Here is a 23,083-nt window from a genome sequence, read left to right as displayed (position 1 = left end):
CAATCAAAAATTAGAGGCAGGTATATCTGCCCTGGAAATGAATGCCAGCCAGGTCTATGCAGTCAGATCCAGGACAGACAGAATTACATATTAAGACCACGTGTTTCTTGCAAAATTCAGTCAAACAAACAAACAAACAAAAAAATAGAAAGAACTCAGTGGCTCCTTCTGATGTTACTACAAAGAGATCTGTATTCATCTTCCAGAAACCCGAAGTGTCCCAGTTTAAACTGTAACATCAATAAGATATACTACAAGACACTGACTGTTTAAACAGCTATGAATACACAAATGAAAACAGCAAATTAAATGCTGTTCATAAATAATCAACACAGAGTAGAGGGATATCTCATTAGTAAACTGCTCCTGCTGGTCTTACACACTTGGGCTAAATTCCCAGTTTTTACCTCAGAGAACACAACTATCCATTTCTCCAAGTTCAGGGTTTTTGAGAACATCTTTTGATCACGTGAGGACCAGGTACCCATGTTCTGCATTTACATACTTACAGGTAAAACATGCATTTTTATTAAAAAATTCAAAGAAACACAAGCGGCAAGAAGAAGATGACATACATGCAATCTAGTGAATCAGAAGTCTCGGGCAGTATTAATGTCACGAATACATGCCATCCTGGGAAACCGAATGATAGCCACTGCCGAATTTTAAAATTTAAGGTATAAGTGAATCTCAGAACAACAGCACACACTTGTCATGGTCAAAAACCTTTATTCCAGGGCCAGAGAGATGGCTCAGCAGTTAAGAGCACTGATTGCTCTTCCAAAGGTCCTGAGTTCAATTCCCAGCAACCACATGGTGGCTCACAACCATCTGTAATGGGGTCTGGTGCCCTCTTCTGGCCTGCAGGCATACACACAGACAGAATATTGTATACATAATAAATAAGTAAATGTTTAAAAAAAAAAGCCTTTATTCCAGGCACATCACAATAACATGAAAACAAAAAAAGCCAGGACTGTTAGCCCTCTTTTAATCTCTGCACTTGGAATATGGAGTCAAGGGGATCTCTGAGTTTGAGGCCACTCTTGACAGCAGACAGGTGTACAGAGCTACTTTCAGGACAGCCAGGGCTATGAATAAAAATCTTATTTTCACAGACAAATTATTAAAAAACAGAAGGGTAGGAAACTGGGTGAGTACTGAACAGCAGTTGCTTCGACTGCATGTTATACGATTTAGAGACAGCGTCTCTAATGGTGGTGAAGGCCCGACAGCACAAGAAGGAAGCCGGCCGAGCAGTTTCAACTACAGTGCAGTAGACACAAAGAACAAAAAATGGGCTGAGGATACAGAGACTCATATCATATCCCCAGTGAGGAAAACCATCCACAAAGTCTCTTCTTAGTAAAAGTTTCACAGGCAATTGAAAAAAGTCACCAAAGAGACAAATGTTCAAAGTGATCACTATCTGGGAGGTTTTATATCCAATCAACTACATACTGACCCAGGTCACTATAGCTAAGTGATGGGCATCCATGAAGAAAATGCACTTGGTCACTACAGTGATTCTCATAAATTAAATGTGATTTGGGATTTGGAGTGTCCCTCTCTCCTTCGGTAAACCCTAGCATGTGTGTTAAAACCCAAAATCTCTGTCTCATGTCAGAAGAGGCATGTGGAATGGGACAGAAGAAAAAAATTAAGGAAAAATAGAAAAAAGACTATTGTATTGCCACTATTCTCAATCCTTTAATTTCTTAAAATAGATTTATTTATTTATTTATTTATTTATTTATTTATTTATTTATTATGTATACAATGTTCTGCCTGCACGTATGTCTGCAGGCCAGAAGAGGGCACTAGATCTCATTACACATGGTTGTGAGCCATCTTGTGGTTGCTGGGAATTGAACTCAGGACCTTTGGAAGAGCAGGCAATGCTCTTAACCACTGAGCCATCTCTCCAGCCCTCTTTTCTTTTCTTTTCTTTTCTTTCTTTCTTTCTTTCTTTCTTTCTTTCTTTCTTTCTTTCTTTCTTTCTTTCTTCCTTCCTTCCTTCCTTCCTTCCTTCCTTCCTTCCTTCCTTCCTTTCTTTCTTTTTTATTTTCGAGACAGGGTTTCTCCGTAGCTTTTTGGTTCCTGTCCTGGAACTAGCCAGGCTGGCCTCGAACTCACAGAGATCCACCTGCCTCTGCCTCCCAAGTGTTGGGATTAAAGGCGTGCGTCACTACTGCACGGCTCTTACCAGCTTTTCTTAAGATCATATGTAGTACTAACTAATTCTTTAAAAGGCTTCATCTAGATTCCTGTACACGATTTCAGCTTTGAGTTCCTATCAGGAAAGTAGGAATTACATTTTTGTACTCTGGATATATATATAACAAATATTGATCCTTTAACCTCTTTGGGATCTGCTGCATAGAATAGTTAAAATATTCATGTTTCCTGCAGTGAACCAAGACCATGTGTAACAATAACTTCTGAAGGTCCCAAAAGGAGGCTGGGCCCCACGTTGATGATACCACCAGGACTATGATAACCACACTAAGCTGAAAAACACCACTAAAGATTGACTTTGGACTACAAACTGCTCAGGACAAATTTGAAGTGGCTACCTGAGGTAATCCCGACTCAAACTACTCTACCTAGGAATTGAGACAAGCCCTGGACTTCCTATTACAGAGCTACTGGACAACATATGATATAGCTACTTCACTGAGTACTGACCATCCAAATTTTACTTTCTGGAATCACTGAAAGATGCTGTTACCCCCAGGCAGCAGGAAGTAATTTTGAGAACACCATGCCAACATCCCCAGAGATGGGAGTGGGTGGTTTTTGATCATTTCTTGGGTTATGGATATTTCTCTCATTGTTTATGAAGGTTGGTTACAAGTTGTTATTGGTAACTATAAGGAAAAAAATTGAAAAAAGGACTTTAGATTCAGAATTCTTGTTTTCAAAAGAAAAGTGGGAGATATAGATATGATAGGATATAAAGATAGATTATTGGATCTACTCTGAAAACAAAGGGGATATGGAAATAGGATAAAAGGGAGATTATTGAATCTACCTTTCAAACAAAAAAGCAGCTACTTCTTTTCAATATTTTACATTGCCTTGGATTTTTTGTATATTGATATAAATTTGAAGGTTTTTTTCAGAACACACTGTATATACATTTCTCAGGTTATTCAAGGATTTGTTACTATGCAAGTCACTTAACAACGTAATGTATATCTTTAGCCCTTGAAAGTTATGATTACCAACTATGTAGGACAATAAGGAAATGCAGGTTAGCAATTAGACTCTTATTACAATTGAACTGATAGACATATTAAGTATGTATTCAAGATCAAACAGAGATATATTTTAGATAGACAGGTTGTTTTCAAATACTTCACAGATCTGCGCATATGGCATTTAAGAAGGTATGGAAGGTCTTTAGAATACCTGCTTCACAGAAACTTCTGTCCAACATGCAAGGCCTGTAGGCGGAAAATGGGTGACCCAACACTGCAGAGGAACCTTGGGTCACTGATGTGGGATTTCCCCCTGTATGCTGTAAATATATTTTATTACCATTGGTTAATAAAGAGGCTGTTTGGGGCTTATAGCAGGGCACAATATAACCAGGTGGGAAATCTGATATACAGAGAGTAGGTAGTCAAGGAGACACCACGTAACCTCTGAAGGAGAAAGACGCCAGCCACCAGTCAGAACCTTGCCAGTAAACCAGGAGCCTTGTGGGAAATACACAGAATAATAGAGGTGAGCTAATTTAACATGTAAGAATTAGCTCATAAGAAACTTAAGCTATTGGTCAAACAATATTGTAATAAATATAGGTTCTGTATAATTATTTTGAGTCTGGGAGGCCGGAAAATGAACAAGCAGCCACCACCTACAGGTGACTATCCATGTATCCAACTCTTCCTGTCATTTTTCACATTTTTTGGATGTCGCTTGCTTGCATTTCCAGCTTACTCGAGTAATATCATTTCCTTCTTTGGCCTCTGATAGAGCTGAAGACTTTATAGTTATACTTATCCTTGTTACCAGATTCAGCAAAGAAATTCCCTAAAGAGGTATAAAGAATGTAGAGTTGACAGACACTGAAAGACAGTTTTGGTAGTGCAAGTTAGAATAGAAAGTGAAATAGGTACAAATTTTGGACTTACCAAGATAGGATATGGAGTATTTTTACTAAATTTGTCAATTACTATATACTAGACATTATTGATGTATTTATTGATTATAGTGTATAATCATTGTACTTATTACATATAGACTTATATTATTTATGACCTTTGTTTTTTATTTTAAGACAAAAAGGGGGAAATGTGGTGATATTGAAAGACCCTACAGACCCCAAAAAAACCCGCAGCTAGCCGGCTCTCATGAGAACATCCTGTTCACTTGAGACCCTTAGGACCCTCTCAGGACCTGCAGCTAGCCACTCTCATGAGAACATCCTGGTCGCATAGGAAAACAGGATGCCTATAGTCAGCTCATGTGCCAAACTTAGAATATCAGCAGTTTACAATAGGAACAATTCCCCCTATGAAAGATCCCAGCTTAGCTGCAGTAACGTCATTTCACAAGGCTCTTGACAAACAAATGTAAGTGCAGAGTGAGGTCAGGGCCCCTGGCTGCAAAGCAGGATATTTGTGACATAGGATATTTATACAATGGATGTCTGTTGCTATACATCTGTGCTGGGAAAGGAAAAACCACTTATGCCCCCTGCCCCATTCTAATCAGACCAATAACCACGCATCTGCTTCTGTAATTTGCTTTTTGCCTCCCTTTTCCCTATAAAAAGACCTCCCCCCAGTCTGCAGGCACGCAAGTCCTCCGAAAGACTTTGCTGCCCGCAGGTACCTGTGTTTACCCAATAAACCTCTTGCTATTTGCATCCGTGTGGTCTCGGCCTGTTCCTTGGCTTTGGGGGAGTCTCCTCTCGAGGGAAGTCCTCTTCGAGGGTCTTTCAATATATTATTTGTATTCTAAGAAATAAAGCTTGCCTGAAGATCAGAGGGTGTAGCTACCCACTCGTTAACCAAAGCAGTCTGGAAGAACATGCAAACAGAAAGGAAGTGACACGGCTGGGCAGAGAGGAGACAGGACCTCTCTCTCTTCAGCAGAGAAACTGGCTAGGTAAAGTGTGGCTGATCTTTCAGCATTTACTCATATATCTCACTCCAGGCGTTTATTATTAGAACCTATTAGAACTCATGCTACAAGGTTAAATCACACTGATCACAGTGCAGATTTTCTTACATGTCTCTCCTTTGTTACTTCTACTCCCTGTATGCAGCTCTTCATAGTAGATGTCTCATAGCTTTGGTATCTCAATATCCCATCATCTCAACATAATACAGCCCTGCCTTCATCTTCGCAGAGTCACGCGAGGAACCCTCACAGTCTCCTCACTGAATTTTTTGACTCTGCCAAACACAGAGGAGTGCAAAAGGGCTGAACTGAATAAAACCACAGAGGTAGAAATAGGACCTATAAATTTTATATCTCTCTTTTATGCAGAACAAGGGTTACCCCCCAAATTTGGCTTCTATATAGGGATGCATGCCTCCATGCTTGAACCAGAGTTGCAGCAGGCTCTGTACCAAGTTGCTTCTTGGGAACAGGAACCAAGTTGCCTATTCCTTCCACAAATTGAAGGCTTAACTGGATGGACTCTTACCCTTGGGGTACCTTACTAGGCTTCAGACCAAAAAGGGCCTTCCGTTATGGGTGTTAATCTTGTTGAAATCTTCTTCCTCTACTTTACCACACGAAGGTCATTTGAAATTGTCTATGCTGTTTTCCTCTGTACCACATATTTTTTTTAATTTATTTTATTTCTTTCTGTATCGCATATTTCCTTTCAACTATGGACCTGGTTGATTGATCAGTAATAAACACCCAACAAAATCAATACTTTGTCAAGGAAATCAATCAATTACTTTTAATTTGGCCTTACTCAATTTCTCAGGGAATGGAAAAAAACAAGAATGATTTGAGGCCAAAACATTACACTAATGACCTCTAGTAAAATTTTTCGTGGAGTCTGAATCCCGCCGAAATGCTGTGACGTCCAGTCAAGCTTCTCTGTCTGCATTACTCTCAACACTCCCACATTCCTAGCCCTACAGAGATAGTTGATGAGGCTCTGTGTGCAGCTCTCTAGGGCTTTTGCCATCCAAAGTCCTAATACCCTCAACATTACTCCAAAGGACAACACTCCATATTTTACCCGGAAACATAATAACTGTTGGTGTACTACATTTTGTTCTAGATTGCTTCTTACTGTGCTTAAATTTTCAACCATTAGCATGTCAGATAATAAACAGGAAAATTCCAGGAGAGCTATCCAAGAAATTAGCTCAAAGATTTAAAATTTAACACCGGGTAAATGGAATTTAGGTAATACATTAAGCTTTGTGACAAAAAGACACTTCCTTAGACTCAGTGTAAATAGTATCCACAAGGAAAGCTTGAGTCTTTTTTCAAAGATAGGATATACAAAACAAAAAAGCCTTAGAAACTAAGAAATGAAGCCCTCTAACGGCAGAATTATCTTACTGTGAGAAAACCCTCAGATGGAAGAAAAACCAATGCAAAAATTTATTGAGCAAAGCACTTGATTTATTTACTGAAATCATACCAAAGAAAAAATATTTTCAAACATCAAATACTTTTTTGTTTTGTTTTGTTTTGTTTTTTTCGAGACAGGGTTTCTCTGTGGTTTTGGAGCCTGTCCTGGAACTAGCTCTTGTAGACCAGGCCTGCCTCTGCTGGGATTAAAGGCATGTGCCACCACTGCCCGGCTAAACATGTCTTTTTAAGGAAGGAAGCAGCTCGGTGGGTGGAGCACCTCCCTAGCATGAGCCCTGCTGGAGTCACACCCCCAACGGGAAAATTATCTAGAATAATGGAGACTCTAAATATGCAAAAAGTTTACAATTATACAAGTAAATAAGCTTTGTAGAAGGAAAGCTGAGTCATATAAACAAGATCTTAGCCAGGTGTTGTGGCACATGCTTAGTCCTAGGGCCCTGGAGCCAGAGGCAAGCAAATCTCTGAGCCTGAAGTCAGTCTGCCCTAATCAACCAAAGATTCATATTGAGATAGTATCAAAGAAGCAGAGAAAGAAGGACCTGTCTGTGAGTTCAAGGCCAGCCTGGTCTACACAGCAAGATCTAGGACAGCCAGAACTATATAGAAACAATGTATCAAAACACCAAACCAAATCAAAGCCAAGTCTTTATTATTACATCAATAATCAAGGCTCTTTAAAATGAGTATGTCCAGCAGGCACAGGCTTTTTAAGTTATTGAAGAAGAATCAAAATGATTATTTTAAATCACTAGGATTAAATGCAAAAATATTTTATTCATCCTCTCTTCATAGTAGTCAAGAATTCCACATATCATACTTTGCAAATATTTCTATTATGGCTACCCAGACTAGTTGTATGATATCAGAACACTTCAGAACATAGTATTATGTCATATAAATAAAGTTTAACAAAGTGAACAAAATTTTCAGTCGTGTTAATATATTCACCAACAAATAAGTGTTTTCTAAAGACTAATATTATTTTTGAGAATTTTCTTTGTGGATGTATGAGTTTGTGTGGATGTGTCTGTATGGGTATGTTTGTTTGTATGTTTGTGTGTGTGATGTGTGTGCACTTGTGTATGTATATTTGTATGTGGGAGAGAGAGAGAGGGGTGTGTGATGTGTGTTATCTTTGATGTGTGAGTGCAGAACGTGCTGTGCCTCACGGGTCCTGGCCAATGGAAAACGTTCAAGACTTCTTTCTTTCTGTCATGTGTTTCCAGGATCAAACTTAGTGTGCTTGTACAGCAGAGTTGATTGGAGCTGATGAGTCATCCTAAGATCTCACAAGTACATATAAATAAACTTTAGAAAATAATTGCTGGCACCTAAAGCCAGTAAATACACTGTCTTGTGTGATTGTTTTTTCAAATATACAAGAACAAACTCAAGATTTCTTTTCTTTTTTTTTAGTTTTTTGAGACAGGGTTTCTCTGTAGATTTGGAGCCTATCCTGGAACTAGCTCTTGTAGACCAGGCTGGTTACGAACTCACAGAGATCCGCCTGCCTTCACAATGTAGGTGAACAAATGCCCTCGTCTGCAGCCTTGGTTATATAATCCTCATTGGTGAACCACTCTCGCTAATTCTACAAGAAGGAGTGAACCTAGCTTGTAAGATCTGACACTAACGTTTAACTATTCACAGGACTACATGACATATATCCTCAGCACTCAGAAGCTGGGAGGAAAACAGCCATGAATTGTTGACCAGTCTGGGCTAGCTAACAAAAAAAAAAAAAAAAAATTCATTCAGGATAGTAAGAGCAGACCTAAGAATTTCAAGTCGCTGAAAAACTCATAAACTTCAGCATGGCACGAGCTTAGCAACACTGTAACTACATCCCTCTGGTTCCTCCTTGGGAAATAATTTACAAGCTTGTATGGGTGCTATGGAAATTAAAGCAGCAGTTCCTCAGAAAATTGGGAATAGATCTACCCCAAAATGCTGCTATAGTGCTTTCTGGCTTATACCCAAAGGATGCTCTAACCTACCAAAAGGACACCTATTCAACTATGTTCATAGCAACTTTATTTCTAATAGACAGAAACTGGAAACAACCTAGAAGTCCCTCAATCAAGGATGGATAAAGAAAATATGGTGCATTGATACAATGGAGTATTACTCAGTTATTAAAAGGGCAAAATAAAACATGCAGACCAATGTATGGAACTAGAAAAACAATCATCCTGAGTGAAGCAACAGAGACCAAAAAGACAAACAAACATGGTATGAACTCACTATAAGTGGGTATCACAAGGGTCTCCCTGGAAGGAGGAAATCAAATAGATTTGCTGGATACAATGGGGTGGGATGGACAGGAACAGGAAAGAGCAGGCTGTGTGAAGGATGGAGAGAGAGAATATGGGGAGAGACTACTGGAACTGGGGGACATTTAGGAGTCGATATGAAAACCTAGTACAGCCTCTGTTGAGTACATCACTTTTCTAAGTCTAAAAGAAGCAGTAAAACTAGCTCTTTCCATACATCTTGGATTCGATGAAACTGACCCTTGAGAGGATTCCTAGGAATGGGGGAAAAGGAGTAGGCCCTCCCCTAGTAGAGGAGAGGCCGTTAATAAGGGACTGATTGATCTGACTACATAAACATGTTGACTGCTGACACTCTAACCCGACACAGTTACAGCCAATGGCCTGTTCCTCAGTCCTCTGGGCTGACTCACATGTGTGAAGGAAAATATCAGCAGCGGAAAGGTCCCCCATGGCAAGTTCAGGATTCTTTGTCTCCAGGTAACCCTGCTGTCTCCCTGTACTCAGGAGGCTTCCCATTCCTCCTGGACACAATGGGACCAGCTTGCACAGCCCTTTCCTCAGTGTTTGAGTGGAGCGATTCCCTGTCCCATGAGTGGAAGGGTACCCACAATATTAACAATTTCAAGTAGAGATTTAAGAACACAGAAGATGTTTCTTCTGCGGCTTCACGCTGAGCTCAGGAGAACTGAAGGAACTTTCTACCTGTGAGCCACAGTTTCTTCAGAGGACAGGAGAGAAATGCAGGGGAGAGATAAAAAAACATAATGACAGCTCTCCCTTTCACCAGAAGGCTGGATGGCGGCAGGGAGAACTCGTGACAGATTAGTAATAATGATAAAAATGATAAAAAAGTAGTCTTGCAGAAAATTGAAGTTAGAGAATCATGGAACTAGGAGGAATGTCTTTATGAGTACATTCACTGTTCATTCCCAAGGCAACTTTCTCAAATTGTACACCCACCAATCTGAAATGTATTTATTCACGTGACTTGCGTTAACACTTGCTAGGAAATTACAAATTAACTCCTCCTAAGTGTTCAAGGCCTTTTTCATACTGAACCCCAGCAGCTGACCGCCTGCCCTGTTTCCCCTTGCAGTGTACACAAACTATTCCTCCTATTCTGGTCCGAAGGCTCCATGTGGAAATCCTTCTCCTGTTACTGCAATGGACAGTCGACCCCGACTCCCTGACTCAAATGGATAATTTTAAAATTCTGAGGTGGTGCAATCATTTAATTTAAGAATTTTGGAGATGTACTATGGAGGACAACAAAGCCATCGCCCTGGAGTGCAACAGTCTGAAATCAGGGTCACCTGGGTCACCAGCAGAGAGCAGTCCCAGAAACAGTTTCTAAAAGGCTGCAAATGCAGCTGCTCTAGAAATACTGTGTCCTCCCAGGGAGAAATCACTCCTCACAACACAACAGTGTTTTACTTTTTTTCAAATTGTCACCTGGTGTCATACTGCCCCTCTCTCGGAGCTATGCCTTTCTCAACTAGAAACTGGAACTTTAAGGCACGTGAGGCCATAAGGTAGGTTTTGACCCTGTAGTGCCTCCTTGAGCAGCTTGTTAGAAGCCTGTTCCTATGGGACTGGGCCTAGAGGCTGATTGACAGCCAGGGGTGTCTCCTTTGTAAAGGTTTGGAGCCAAATGTCTGGACAATCCTGTTAAAACAACTGTGTACCCTAGAATGCTCATCTCTAGCAGGCCTGGTTAGCATAAACTTATCTTTGGGGTGTTTTAGATGCAGCCTTCCTCAGTTATTTCCTGCTTTATGAGGCTTACTAGCTCTAATCATGGGTAAATTCTTTATGTCACGAATCTACTCGTCTACATCACAGCTAGCTGTGCACCCAACACACGAGATGCCTTTTACAACCTCCCCAAAATAAACTGTAAACGAACCTTACAGGTACAGGTCAGATGCAAAGTACTGAATATCTAGAAGATACTGGGGAAACCAGGCCTCTCCAAGTTATTCAACCTGCCTTCCATGGCTGCACCAAAAGCGCGTTGTTGTTGACTCCAAACACACAGCTCCCTGCGCCCATCGCTCTGCACGGCTGCAGCCCACAGAGCAAAGTTATACACAGGACTGTGCCTGGGTCCAGGGAGCAGCAGGGACAGCATGGGAGCTCACAGGACACGGAATATGACTGCAGATTCCCACCCGGCCCTGAGGACCCGCCACGCTGGATCCTGGATCTCCGCATCTGATCTTCCCGATCTGGGAAAGCAGCCCCTCGCTCACCATGTCGTGGCTTCCCGGCTCGCCCGCGGCCCTCTCACAGCTCCCTGCAGCGGCACTCGCAGCACAAAAGGCGAAATAAAACACTGGCCCCAGCTTCTCTGCAACCCAAAAGGAACGGTGGCGGCCAGGGAAGAGCCCTGCAAGACTTCTGACTGGCAGTTCGGCCTAGAGGCACTGATTGGTTGGTGATGCTTGAGTGACAAGAGCCCCGCCCTTAGAATTAAAGACACAGAGCAAGTCGATTCCTCAGCCAACCTTCCACCCCAGAGCCAGACTTTTCCAGACAGGCAGAGATTTTCATTTCAATAACTGTTGCCCTTGGCTCCAACAGCTAATCCTGCTATCTTCCGGCACTCCACAGGCCTGTCCTCTTCTTCCTCCTGCACGCGGTGTGAACAGCTTTCACAGCCCTTTCCTCAAGGTGGAGTGGAGGGATTCCCTGTCCCACAGGTGGAAGGATGCGCAGAATATTAGCAATTTTAAAGAGAAATTTAAGGACACAAAAGGAGATGTTTGTTCTGTGGCTTCACTGTGAGGTCAGGTGATTCTTTTTACCTGACACAGGGGCATTTCAGAGATCAAGGAGAGACACACAAGAATCAGATAAGAAAACAAAATGACTGACGGCCAGACTGACTGTCTCAGGCAGGAAGACTGCACTGCACTCCTGTCTCCACCTCCCTCGTGCTGGGATTAAAGTCATGTGATCACAAGTGCTGGGGTCAGAGGTGTGAACTCTGTTCCTCTTTCAGACTGGATCAACCTCATGTACTCTAGAGAAGGCTTGAACTCATAGAGATCTGTCTGACTCTGCCTGCCAAGGGCTGGGATTAGAGTCATGCACCATCACCACCCAGACTCTACGGCTAACTAATGTGGCTGCTAAGATCAAAGGTGTGTGCCACCACTGCTTGGCCTCTATGGCTGACTAGTGTGGCTAGCTTTGCACTCTGCCCCTGCCTCCCAAGTGCTGGGATTAAAGGCGTGCGCCACCACTGCCCTGGAGCTCATCAATTTCTTAAGGCTTCTATAATCCAACATGGCTTCCGATGGTGTAGCAAAACTATTTGTAGACTCCTTCATCTTTAGTTTGTTTGGGCTTCTGTGGCTCAGCATGACTGCTTTTATTCAGATGCCGGGGCAAATACCATGAACAAAAGAAAATTTAGGGGAAGAAATTATGTATTTCACCTTACACTTCCAGGCTACACTCCCTGTGCTGATAGAACTCAGGGCCAAGGAAGTACAGGAACCATGGAAGAATGGTGCTTGCCTGCCTGGCCCTTCTTCAGCTAGTATCCTCCTACAGCCCTCATCACCAGCAAGAAGGGATATCCATAGTTAATAAACAAATTCTATTCTATTATGCTGATGTTCATCGCACAAGGCTCACACTCACTCTGCTTTCCTAACTAGGGTCCTGAGGCTGTCTCCCCAAGGTAACATATTTTAGCAGAAAGTTACGTCCAGTCTCTATCAGAAGAATCTGACTTGAGGGTTAGCATCCTGCGAGAGCTGCTCTAAACACAGGACAGATCAAGATGCTATCTCTTCAGGCGTGTATAGCACAGCATCTCTCTTAGTCTTTGCTTATAGACCGTCCAGTGGGTGGGATGGTGTCTGCTCGTCTTGAGTGAGTGATGTCACTAGGTTCATGTTATCAGGTGCAGCCTTGGGTGTAGTGGGTTCCAGACTAACCTATTTTTACATGTCTAAACGTCATTACAGTAAGGGTTCTGATTCAGTAGCTTTTCTCTGCAATTGGAGCAGAAAAAGCTACTTTGCCATTACTGCCACTTTGGGTTAAATGAAAGCTAATACCACACATTATCTACCATGGAGCTTCAATCAGCCCCACCAAAACTTTCATGAGCTAATAAGTTATAGCATGGAAACAAACTTATAGTGTGAATTCACTCTTTCCTTGTCTAGTTTTCAATACAGAAAATATCTTACTTCCTTGTGAATAGTGACACTTAATACCTTTCAGAGAGGAACTATGAGAAACACTTCTAATTTTACTTTGGACACAACAATAAATCCTACTGTGCAGAGGCTTATATAGTTGGTACTCACGTGTGGTTAATAGTAAGCCTAAGAATCCAGTATATTCATTCTGTGTATGATGTAACATATAATTACTATTATTGTACTAAAATTGCTGTTAGTACAAGAAATAATACAATAGTTGTGTTTCAATGACTTCCTTTTTTGGTTTAGATCCTAGTAATATAAGAAAAAGTGAGGTCTTCCAAAAGCTTAAATGCAATGCCTGGAAAATATCTAACAATTTTAGAAAAATATTCTTTTGGTTTTCTTTTTTATGTAAATTTTCATTAGTTGCTTAATTTTTTTCATTATTTTACATCCTGACTGCTGTTTCCCCCCCGACACTCCTCTTTCCTTTCTGCCCAGTTGAACACATTTTTTTCTATTAAGATTTGGGCTGGTAGATGCCAATTAGAGGCACTCCTCATTAGCGATTAGAAGCTACTCAGCTGAATAAGATAATGCACCTGGCTGGGCGATGGTGGCGCACGCCTTTAATCCCAGCACTTGTGAGGCAGAGGCAGGCGGATCTCTGTGAGTTCGAGGCCAGCCTGGTCTACAGAGCTAGTTCCAGGACAGGCTCCAAAGCCACAGAGAAACCCTGTCTCGAGAAAAGAAAAAAAAAAAAAAGATAATGCACCTGCTTGAACTTCCTCCCAAGGAAAGGACAGTGCAGGGGGGTGGTCAGCTGGCTGTACTGCTCTTTGTTCTGCCTTTTGCCTGTAGTATATGTGCTGCCTGAGAAATGAACTCAGGGCTGTTTGGTATTATTCTTCAGTCCTCCTGGTCTATCCTATGTTTCTGTCTTCATTTCTCTTAATCTAACATTTTCTCAGCCTCAGCAAACTCTCCAAGGGAACGCCCAGCTGATTTCGGCCAGAGTGAACTCTGATGGAGTGTCACCAAGCATGGAGCTGGGTGCGGGGGAAGAATGCAAGGACACCACAGGGTAAAATAGTGCACTTAGTAAAAGGGAGGTCTGCAGTGAGCTTTACCAGGAGCCCTGTGATTTAAATATGAGCGTAAGCAAATGTACGGGTGTACAGACAAGAATAGAGAGGATGGCTGCGCAGCATGAAAAATTAAGTTTAAGAAATAACTCGAGTATAAGTGTAAATAAGAAGTAACTTGAGCACAAGTATAAAAAGTAGCTACAGACCAAGGAACTGGTAAACAGTTCTTTGTACTACGTTTACTTAGCAATACTTTAAAAGCCAGAGATGCTAAGGTAAAGCATCAACAACTGCCTCAATTTCTAGAGTTTGAACATTCCTTATAGAGATTTCAAAGGTTAGGGGCACTGAGGAAGGACAACAGCAATTGCTTTAGTTTTTGAAATGTGTAAAGGATGTGTGCCCCAGGCTCCCTGTGGAAGGGAGCGTGAGTCTAGATTTAAAAAGGCATGGGAATGAATGAGCGCTCTTTGTCTTGGTCTGAGTTTAGACTTACTGTGTTGCTGTTCTGTTTTATGTGTCCTTGAAAAGTTTATGCACTACCAGTACCGTTTGTCTGTCTCTATTCTGCATTTTTGTCTACTGACCTTCTTTGTAGTCCTGGAGATAAGCCTGGTAGCCTCTGCCTCTAGCCTCCTGTGCATTTTTATTGGATCAATCCCAGGTTGTTAGGTCCTGAGAGGAAAACTCCTCAAAGGAGAAGCATAGCAACGGCCACCTCCCTCTCTTGTTCTCTGGCCCACAGCCAGCCAGCAGCTCCAGCAGAAGGCAGGGTGTGCGCATGCTCAGATGGGCAGAGAATTGCTTGCAGATGCAAAAGCTGCACAGTTGTGAAATAGAGAATCAAAGATTGGGACCAGAGAAGTTAACAATTTCTTTCTTCAGGAATCCAGGCAGGCAAGTTTGTGCCCACCAGTGCTGCTCCCATTTCTTTCCTAAGCAAAGTTCTTTTTCACTGTGAAAACTCAAGGTCTCTTCTGCTAGCCAGCAATTTTCCAACTTAAATCTTTTCTGTCCTGATGCTGGTTTTAAAAATGTTGATTTGTACCAATGTGTATACTTTTGGAAGCACTGATTTTTAAAGTTAAAAATGCATTATATTGGAGAAATTATGTTTTTGTTAACCAAGGAGAAGAAAATATGTGGATTTAGCCATTTGTTTCCACTGGGTTACAAACACTTGTTATCCTTTTAGGAAATTGGGTCTAAATTAGTAGTGATTAAGATAAAGAAACCTGCTGAAGGTCATATTTGCCTTTTGCTGTTTAGTGCAGGCCTGCCAGGCTCCAGAAGATCCTGTGGGCTAAGAAATCTGTAGGAAGACAAGCCTACATTGACCTGAGCTGCTAGGCTGTCAATTCCTGCAATTCTGTCCCTATCTAGAGATCTTCAGTTTAGATGAAAAGCAGTTTTGCCCAATGGTCTGTGCTTGGCAGTAGAAGTGAATTGCTGATGGACACTGTTCTGTGCCCATTTGTCTTCTGTCTTCTTTGGAGGAAGTAGAGTCCTGCTAGGAGCCAACTGTCTCTTTTTGTTATGAAAAAGTCTTTTAATAATTAAATATTTAAATGCCATATTCCCCAGATCTCTGAGCAGTTGAGGGCTGTTTATCAGGTATAATATAGACTTATAGAATCTGCCTGGAGAGCTGGGTTTGAGCTTGACTGTCCTGGCTCTCAACAGGTGATATTTACACTCGTAAAAAGACAGAAAGAAGAAAAACTGCTTGCAATAGAAGGTTAACAGCAGTAATGACAGTAGTAGAGAATAGCTTAATATATTTTAAATCAGGGTTGGATTACATATATGGTATTTTTTGTAAGAGACTTAAAAGTACATACCAATTTAAAACATGAGACTTATTGCTTTGTAGTCTGGAATGAGATAAAATGAACAGACAATTATAACATTTAAGAGTAAATATAGGTGCATTTAAGTTACATGTATGAACACACACACACAGAGTGTACAGTTATTGGGTGAAGTGGATGCTCTTGGTGGGCCCTAGCAAAGGCATGCCACCGCTCAAACCATACATGCAACAGACTCAGCTAGAGGAATTTAGAGACAAAAACATAAGCAAACTGGAGGACCAGGCGAGGTATACCTCAGTAACGATGGCGGAACTTGGTCATCTGAGCTGGTCTCAGCCAAGATGGCAGTGAAGTCACCTGACCTCAGTGAAGATGGGGAAATGGGAGTGGGTGTGGCTTGTCTCTTAGAGGAACAGAGCAGATCATTACACAAGGGGTAAATGAGAGACTGAAATAAAGTACAAAAATGAATTTGTCTATGAGCAGTGCTGAGTTTAAAGGGAAACTATAAAAATGCTAGATATTTTACATGTTAATTCTGGTTGCTGGTCATTCAGCACTGTAGAGTAGTTATGCTAATAATGGGACAATTTTCTCTAAAGGTGATAGTAGGACTCAGGTCTTAAATAGAAGTTAATAATTACCATCTTGCAAACTTCTAAGTTATAGGGTTTTAAATGATTGACCTCCCATGAAATGACAAGGCTAAAGGTCTTAGCTGATCAGACTTTCATAGAGAAGTTTATTAAAAACTGTCAACATGCCGGGCGGTGGTGGCACACGCCTTTAATCCCAGCACTCGGGAGGCAGAGGCAGGCAGATCTCTGTGAGTTCGAGACCAGCCTGGTCTACAAGAGCTAGTTCCAGGATAGGCTCCAAAACCACAGAGAAACCCTGTCTCGAAAAAAAAAAACCCCCCCCCCCCCCCCCAAAAAACTGTCAACATTATCTGTGATCTGTAAATGCAAACTGCAGTCTAACTGCTCCTATAATGGTTATTAGGACAAAATGCTTATGAGTCTATATAAATTCCAAGGGTCACACTTGGGTTAATTGGAACTTTGATGTCTAATTTCCTGAATTTTTTATATATCTGGGAGATCAGTCCTTTTCTGATATGGGGTTGGTGAAGATCTTTTACAATTCAGCGGGGTGCCTTTTTGTCTTATTGACTGTGTCCTTTTACAATTCAGCAGGGTGCCTTTTTGTCTTATTGACTGTGTCCTTTGCTTTACAGAAGCTTCTCAGATTCAGGAGGTCCAATTTACTTGTTGCTCTCAGTGTCTGGGCTACTGGGGTTATATTTAGGAAGTGTTCTCCTTTCCCCATGCATTGAAGGCTACTTCCCATTTTCTATTCTATCAGCTTCAGTATGGTCAGATTTATATTGAGGTCTTTACTCCATTTGGACTTGAGTTTTGTGCATGGTGACAGATATGGATCTATTTTCATTCTTCTACATGTTGACATCCAGTTATGCTAACACCATTTGTTGAAGATACTTTTTTTCTTCCACTGTATAAGTTAAGCTTAAATTTTTTTTCTGTCAAAAATCAGGTGTTCATAGGTGTATGGATTTAATATCTGAGTCTTCAATTCCATTGGTCAGCCTGTTTTTTTTTTTTTTATGCAAACAGCAAGCTGTTTTCATTAATGTCACTCTGTAATAGAGCTTGATGTCAGGGATGGTGATGACTCTGAAAGTTCCTTTACTGTACAGGATTGTTTAGGCTATCCTGGGTTTTTTCTTTTGTTCATATGGGTTGACTACTGTTTCCTCAAGTTCTGTGAAGGAGTGTTGGTATTTCGATGGGGATTGCATTGATTCTATAGATGGTTTTTGGAAGGATTTCCATTTTTTAATTGTTAATCCTACCTATCCAAGAACATGGGAGATCTTTCCATTTTCTGTAATTTTTTTTCAATTTCTTTCTTCAAAAACTTAAAGTTCTTGTCACATAGGTCTTTTACTACTTTGGTTATTGATACCCCCAACATATTTTATCTTACTTGTGGCTATTGAAAAAGGTGATATTTCATTCTCAGCTTCTTTATTATTTCTATAGAGGACTAATGGTTTTTTTTGAGTTGATCTTGTATCCTGCCACATTACTGAAAGTATTTATCAATGGTAGGAGTTCCCTGGTAGGGTTTTTGGCTTCACTTATATATACTACCATATCATCTGCAAATAAAAAAGTTTGACTTCTTTCTAATTTGAATCCTCATGATCTCCTTTTGTTGTATTGTTACTCTAGCCAGAACTTCAAGAATTGTCTTGAATAGATATGGAGAGAATGGACAGCATTGTCTTGTTCCTGATTTTAATGGAATCACTTTGAGTTTCTCCTCATTTAATTTAATGTTGGTTGTAAGCTTGTTGTATATTGCTTTTATTATGTTTAGATATGATCCTTGTATTCCTGATCTCTCCAAGACTTTTACCATAAAGGGGTGTTGGATTTTCTCAAATGTCTTTTCACCATCTAATGAGGTGATCATATGGTTTTTCTTTCCAGTTTATTTATATATTGGATTACATTGATAGATTTTCATATGATGAACCATCCCTGCATCTCTGGTATGAAGTTGACTTGATTATGGTAGATGAGTATTTTTGATGTGTTCTTTGATTCGGTTTGCTAGTATTTTCGCATTTATGTTCATGAGTGAGATAGGTCTGTAATTCTTTCTTGATTGAGTCTGTGTGGCTTCAGTATCAGGGTGACTGTTAGCCTCATAAATAGTTTGGCAATGTTCCTTTTGTTTCTCTTATGTGAAATACATCAAGGAGTATAGGTATTAGCTCTTCTTTGAAGTTTTGCTAGAATTCTGCACTGAAACCATCTGGTCCTGGTTTCTTTTCTTTTTTTGGTTGGGAGACTTTTGATGACAACTTCTATTTCCTAGCATTTTATAGGTACATTTAAAATTTACTTCGTCTTGATTTAATTTTGGTTTATAATATTTAAATAGAAAATTGTCCATTTCTTTATGTTGTCCAATTTTGTGAAGTACAGGTTTTTGTAGTATGACCTAATGAAATGGGTTAATATAAGATGTAACAGAGAAAAATATGCCTAAGCCATTGGCCAAACAGTATTGTAATTAATACAGTTTCGGTGTTATTATTGGTTGCTGAGTGGCCGGGAAATGAATGAGCAGTCTCCACCTCCACCTACCCTTGTACCTGAAGGCACAAGATCTGTAGTCTGCAAGGCTCCAGTCCTGACCTTAATAACCATATAAAGAGTACCAAAAGTAGACAACACAAAGCTGCCTTCTGATCTCTACATATTTGTCATGGCCTACAAATCCATAGTCACATTACATACAACATAAATGTGACAAAATAAATCTTAGTGTCATTACATTACCTGGCATCTCTGGATAAACCCTGTAGGACAGCATTTCAAGAAAAAATTGAAAACTGTTAAACAATGGGGACATGGAGAAGCGTGGAACAACCAACTTTATATAGAACAAACTATGGCATGAGAACACAGCTGACTGCTGATTATTCTACTTTATTATATCTATCTCTACCAGATAAATGAAAATACAGTTTTGATACACACATGAATTATTTAATGTTTATTATAATCTCTTCTATTGTGTTGACATTTGGAGCACATCACCTACCCTTGGACTTTACTCTGGAGCTGGACATATTAGGATCATGAGTTCAAACGTATCCTTAAATCTCTTTTATGTCCTTAGGACTTTGAATCACACAGTAGCATTTAAAGAATTTATAGGTCTGGAGACATGATGGGGTAGTTAGGAAAAGTTCATTCCCAGGACCAAGGTCCGACTCCTGACATCTTCCTATAATTCTTGCTACAAGAGGACCCAGGGTTTTAACATTCTTGGGAACTAGTATGCATATTCATATACCCACACAAACACACACTGACATCACATAATTAAAATAACTCTGTAAACAACAATTTTTCACTGATTAAAGTTTTTCTCTTTTAAGCATTCATTCCTGTAACACAGGTGTTGAAACAATCATAGGATTTCTCTCCAGTGTGTTGATTTATTTGTTTAGGGATGATTATGTTGTACAAAAAGCTTTACCACATTGATTAGTTATAGGGTTTCACTCCAGTATGTGTTCTTTTATGCATGTTAGGAGCATTGATAAGCAAAGACTTTACCATATTGATAACATTCATAGTTTCTCTACAGCATGTTTACTTTCATGCTTTTTAAGAAAGCCATAATATGAAAAGACTTTACCACATTGATTACATTTGGAGGGTACTTTCTGTTTCTCTGTAGTATGTGTTCTTTTATGTGTTCGTAGATGACTGTGGTCTGAAAAGGCTTTACCACATTGTTTGCATTCATAGGGTTTCTCGCCAGTATGTATTCTTTCATGTGTTTGAAGAGTAATTTGTTGCGCAAAGGCTTTACCACAGTGATTGCATTCATAGGGTTTCTCTCCAGTATGAGTTCTTTTATGTGTTTGAAGATGACTTGAGTGAGAAAAGGCTTTACCACATTGATTGCATTCATAGGGTTTCTCTCCAGTGTGTGTTCTTTTATGTGCATGAAGATTACCATGACGTGCAAACGCTTTACCACATTGTTTGCACTCATAGGGTTTCTCTCCAGTATGTGTTCTTTTATGTATTTGAAGATTTCTACGATTTGAAAAGGCTTTACCACATTGATTACATTCATAGGGTTTCTCTCCAGTGTGTGTTCTTTTATGGCATTGAAGATTCCTTTGCTGTGCAAAGGCTTTACCACAATGATCACATTCATAGGGTTTCTCTCCAGTATGTATTCTTGTATGTCGTTGAAGAAAATTATGACATATAAAGGTTTTACCACATTGACTGCATTCATAGGGTCTCTCACCAGTATGCGTTCTTTTATGTATTAGAAGATAATTAGGAGATTTAAAGGCTTTACCACAATGATGACATTCATAGAGTTTCTCGTCAGTTCTTCTTTTATGATGTGTTCTTCTTTTATGTTTTTGGAGAAGATAGCTTTGTGCGAAGGTTTTACCACACTCATTACATTCATAGGGCTTTTCTCCAGCATTTGTTCTTTTATGCATTTGAGGATATCTATCACATACAAAGGCTTTACCACATTGGCTAGATTTATAGGGTTTTTCTCCAGCACGTGTTCTTTCATGCCTTTGAAGATGACTGTCATATGCAAAGGCTCTAACATATTGAGTATATATAGAAGGTTTCTCTCCCATTTGACTTCTTTCATGCCTGCAGGGATAATTGGCACAGGTAAAACCTTTACCACATTCAATACACTGTTGAATCAATAAATCTGTATGAATCAATTTTACATTGTGGGGCTGGAGAGATGGCTCAGTGGTTAAGAGCATTGCCTGCTCTTCCAAAGGTCCTGAGTTCAATTCCCAGCAACCGCATGGTGGCTCACAACCATCTGTAATGAGATCTGGTGCCCTCTTCTGGCCTGCAGGCATACATGCAGACAGAATATTGTATACATAATAAATAAATAAATATTTAAAAAAAATTTTACATTGTGGTCCAATCTTAAAGAGAAATCATCACTGTGTTTACAGTCATTTTGTTCCCCTTTATAATGGGCTGTTTTACGTCTTTGAAGATACCTATAATGGTATATTCATGGAATATTACATGATTCACATATACAGAATATTCTTTTTTAAAATATTTATTTATGTATACAGTGTTCTGTCTGTCTGTATGCTTGCTGGCCAGAAGAGGGCACCAGATCTCATTACAGATGGCAGCGAGCCACCAAATGGTTGCTGGGAATTAAACTCAGGACTTTTGGAAGAGCAGTCAGTGCTCTTAACCTCTGAGCCATCTCTCCAGCCCCAGAATATTTTTCTATGAGATTTTGCACCTATTTCAAGAGAGCTGGTAAAACTGAGAGCGTCACCACTCTTACTGCATTTATAAATTACCCTATACTTTTGACTCATACTCTATTGTTAAGTCACCTAGGACAAACAGAAGTTTATGCTCAGCCCTAGTGCTCATAGGGCTTTTCTGCAGTGTGTGTTTGTTGATGTATTGAAGCTGGGAAACCAAATACTTGTATACTTGAATCAAATTCAAGAAGTATATTCCATGTGGGGACTGCTACATATCTTCTATTTGTTCTCAGAGAGCAATATGCTATGTCTGTCCATATCCCTATGCTCACGACTTATAACGAGAGTGACATATGATATACTTAGTAAAGGAAGAATAATGAATAATAGGCTTCCATATTGAATTCACATAATTTGGCTTTCTATTCCTATTAGACATGTTTTATATGTATTAAAATTTCTCGGTAACAACTGCACCTTGACTCTTGGCCCTAACTGCAGCTCTCAGTAAACCTAGCACAGAAACAATAAGTATATGAGTAACACTAATTTTACTATGGGCTGTATGCTTATTAGAAAATTTTGGGGATATACTTATCACCTCTTTAACATGTATACATTTTGTAATATGAATGGTATAAAATTAAATAGATTGGCAGTTCGATGACTCAAACGGTGCTATCTGTTAAGGAACTATTTCCTTGTCTTCTCTCTTAATAGAATGCCTTGCAAGTGCAATTCACCTACCTGAAATCGAGGTACATGGTTTTGTGAGAATTTATGTTTATTTACACTGTTGCTTCTGTTTACAACTTCCAGGACACATTAGAATCCCTTCAGAGGCACGTTCGTATCATCTTGCACATGATAATTACCTTCCATGTCTTTGAGAACTTTGACAATGTTCCTCAATATTATGGTCTTCCCAACTGTATCCTAAAATATAGTACCAGAAAATGTATGGTATATTATTCAAAATAGTACAAACTTTAATTTACTATCTTCAGTGAACCCTCGAACCATGCCTGATTTATTCACCTCATTCTTCTTTCCCAATCAAATTACAGAAGAACATAAAAAAACAATTAACAGTTATCTCCTTATTTCAAAACCTGAAGGAAGATCCAGTCTTACCTATGGCAGTGAGGTTCCTGTAGGTGTCCAGCATCACATCTTTGTAGAGATTCCTCTGGGAAGGATCCAGCAATGTCCACTCTTCCCAAGTGAAGTCAACATGCACATCATCATAGGTCACTGCGTTCTGAAATGTCCACACATGTGCACGACAGGGAGCATGAGAGTGACAACA

At 40.0% G+C, this 23,083-nt stretch overlaps 3 protein-coding genes across 4 annotated transcripts in view; all 3 read right to left on the bottom strand.

The window, feature by feature from the left end:
• The window catches only part of LOC126504546 (zinc finger protein 431-like), a 26,173-nt gene extending 14,075 nt beyond the window's left edge, over positions 1-12,098 (bottom strand). The window contains exon 1 of the mRNA XM_050146908.1: positions 11,111-12,098. Coding sequence (XP_050002865.1) covers positions 11,111-11,113 — 3 coding nt within the window. The 5' untranslated portion in view covers positions 11,114-12,098. The remainder of the gene's footprint in view (positions 1-11,110) is intronic.
• The window catches only part of LOC126504547 (zinc finger protein 431-like), a 150,428-nt gene that overhangs the window by 87,147 nt on the left and 40,198 nt on the right, over positions 1-23,083 (bottom strand). Inside the window, exons 2-3 of one of the 2 annotated variants that reach the window (XM_050146910.1) lie at positions 22,909-23,035; positions 22,562-22,710 (exon numbers count right to left, since the gene is read on the bottom strand). The exons of the other annotated variant lie outside the window; for it this stretch is intronic. Of the exons in view, the coding sequence (XP_050002867.1) occupies positions 22,646-22,710; positions 22,909-23,035 (192 nt within the window). The 3' untranslated portion in view covers positions 22,562-22,645. Of the gene's footprint in view, positions 1-22,561; positions 22,711-22,908; positions 23,036-23,083 lie in introns of those variants that run through there. 2 annotated transcript variants of the gene reach the window in all.
• On the bottom strand, positions 16,877-22,665 carry LOC126504548 (zinc finger protein 431-like). Its single transcript, XM_050146912.1, is given in 4 exon segments — positions 16,877-20,072; positions 20,074-20,109; positions 20,111-21,169; positions 22,522-22,665. Coding segments are annotated over 4 exon segments (1,167 nt in total). The 5' UTR covers positions 22,539-22,665; the 3' UTR covers positions 16,877-20,017.

This window comes from Alexandromys fortis, unplaced genomic scaffold (assembly GCF_014885135.2).
Source record: "Alexandromys fortis isolate MF-2015 unplaced genomic scaffold, M_Fortis_MF-2015_v1.1 scaffold_12, whole genome shotgun sequence".
NCBI classification, from domain to species: domain Eukaryota; kingdom Metazoa; phylum Chordata; class Mammalia; order Rodentia; family Cricetidae; genus Alexandromys; species Alexandromys fortis.
This window is presented reverse-complemented; position numbering and strand designations above follow the sequence as displayed.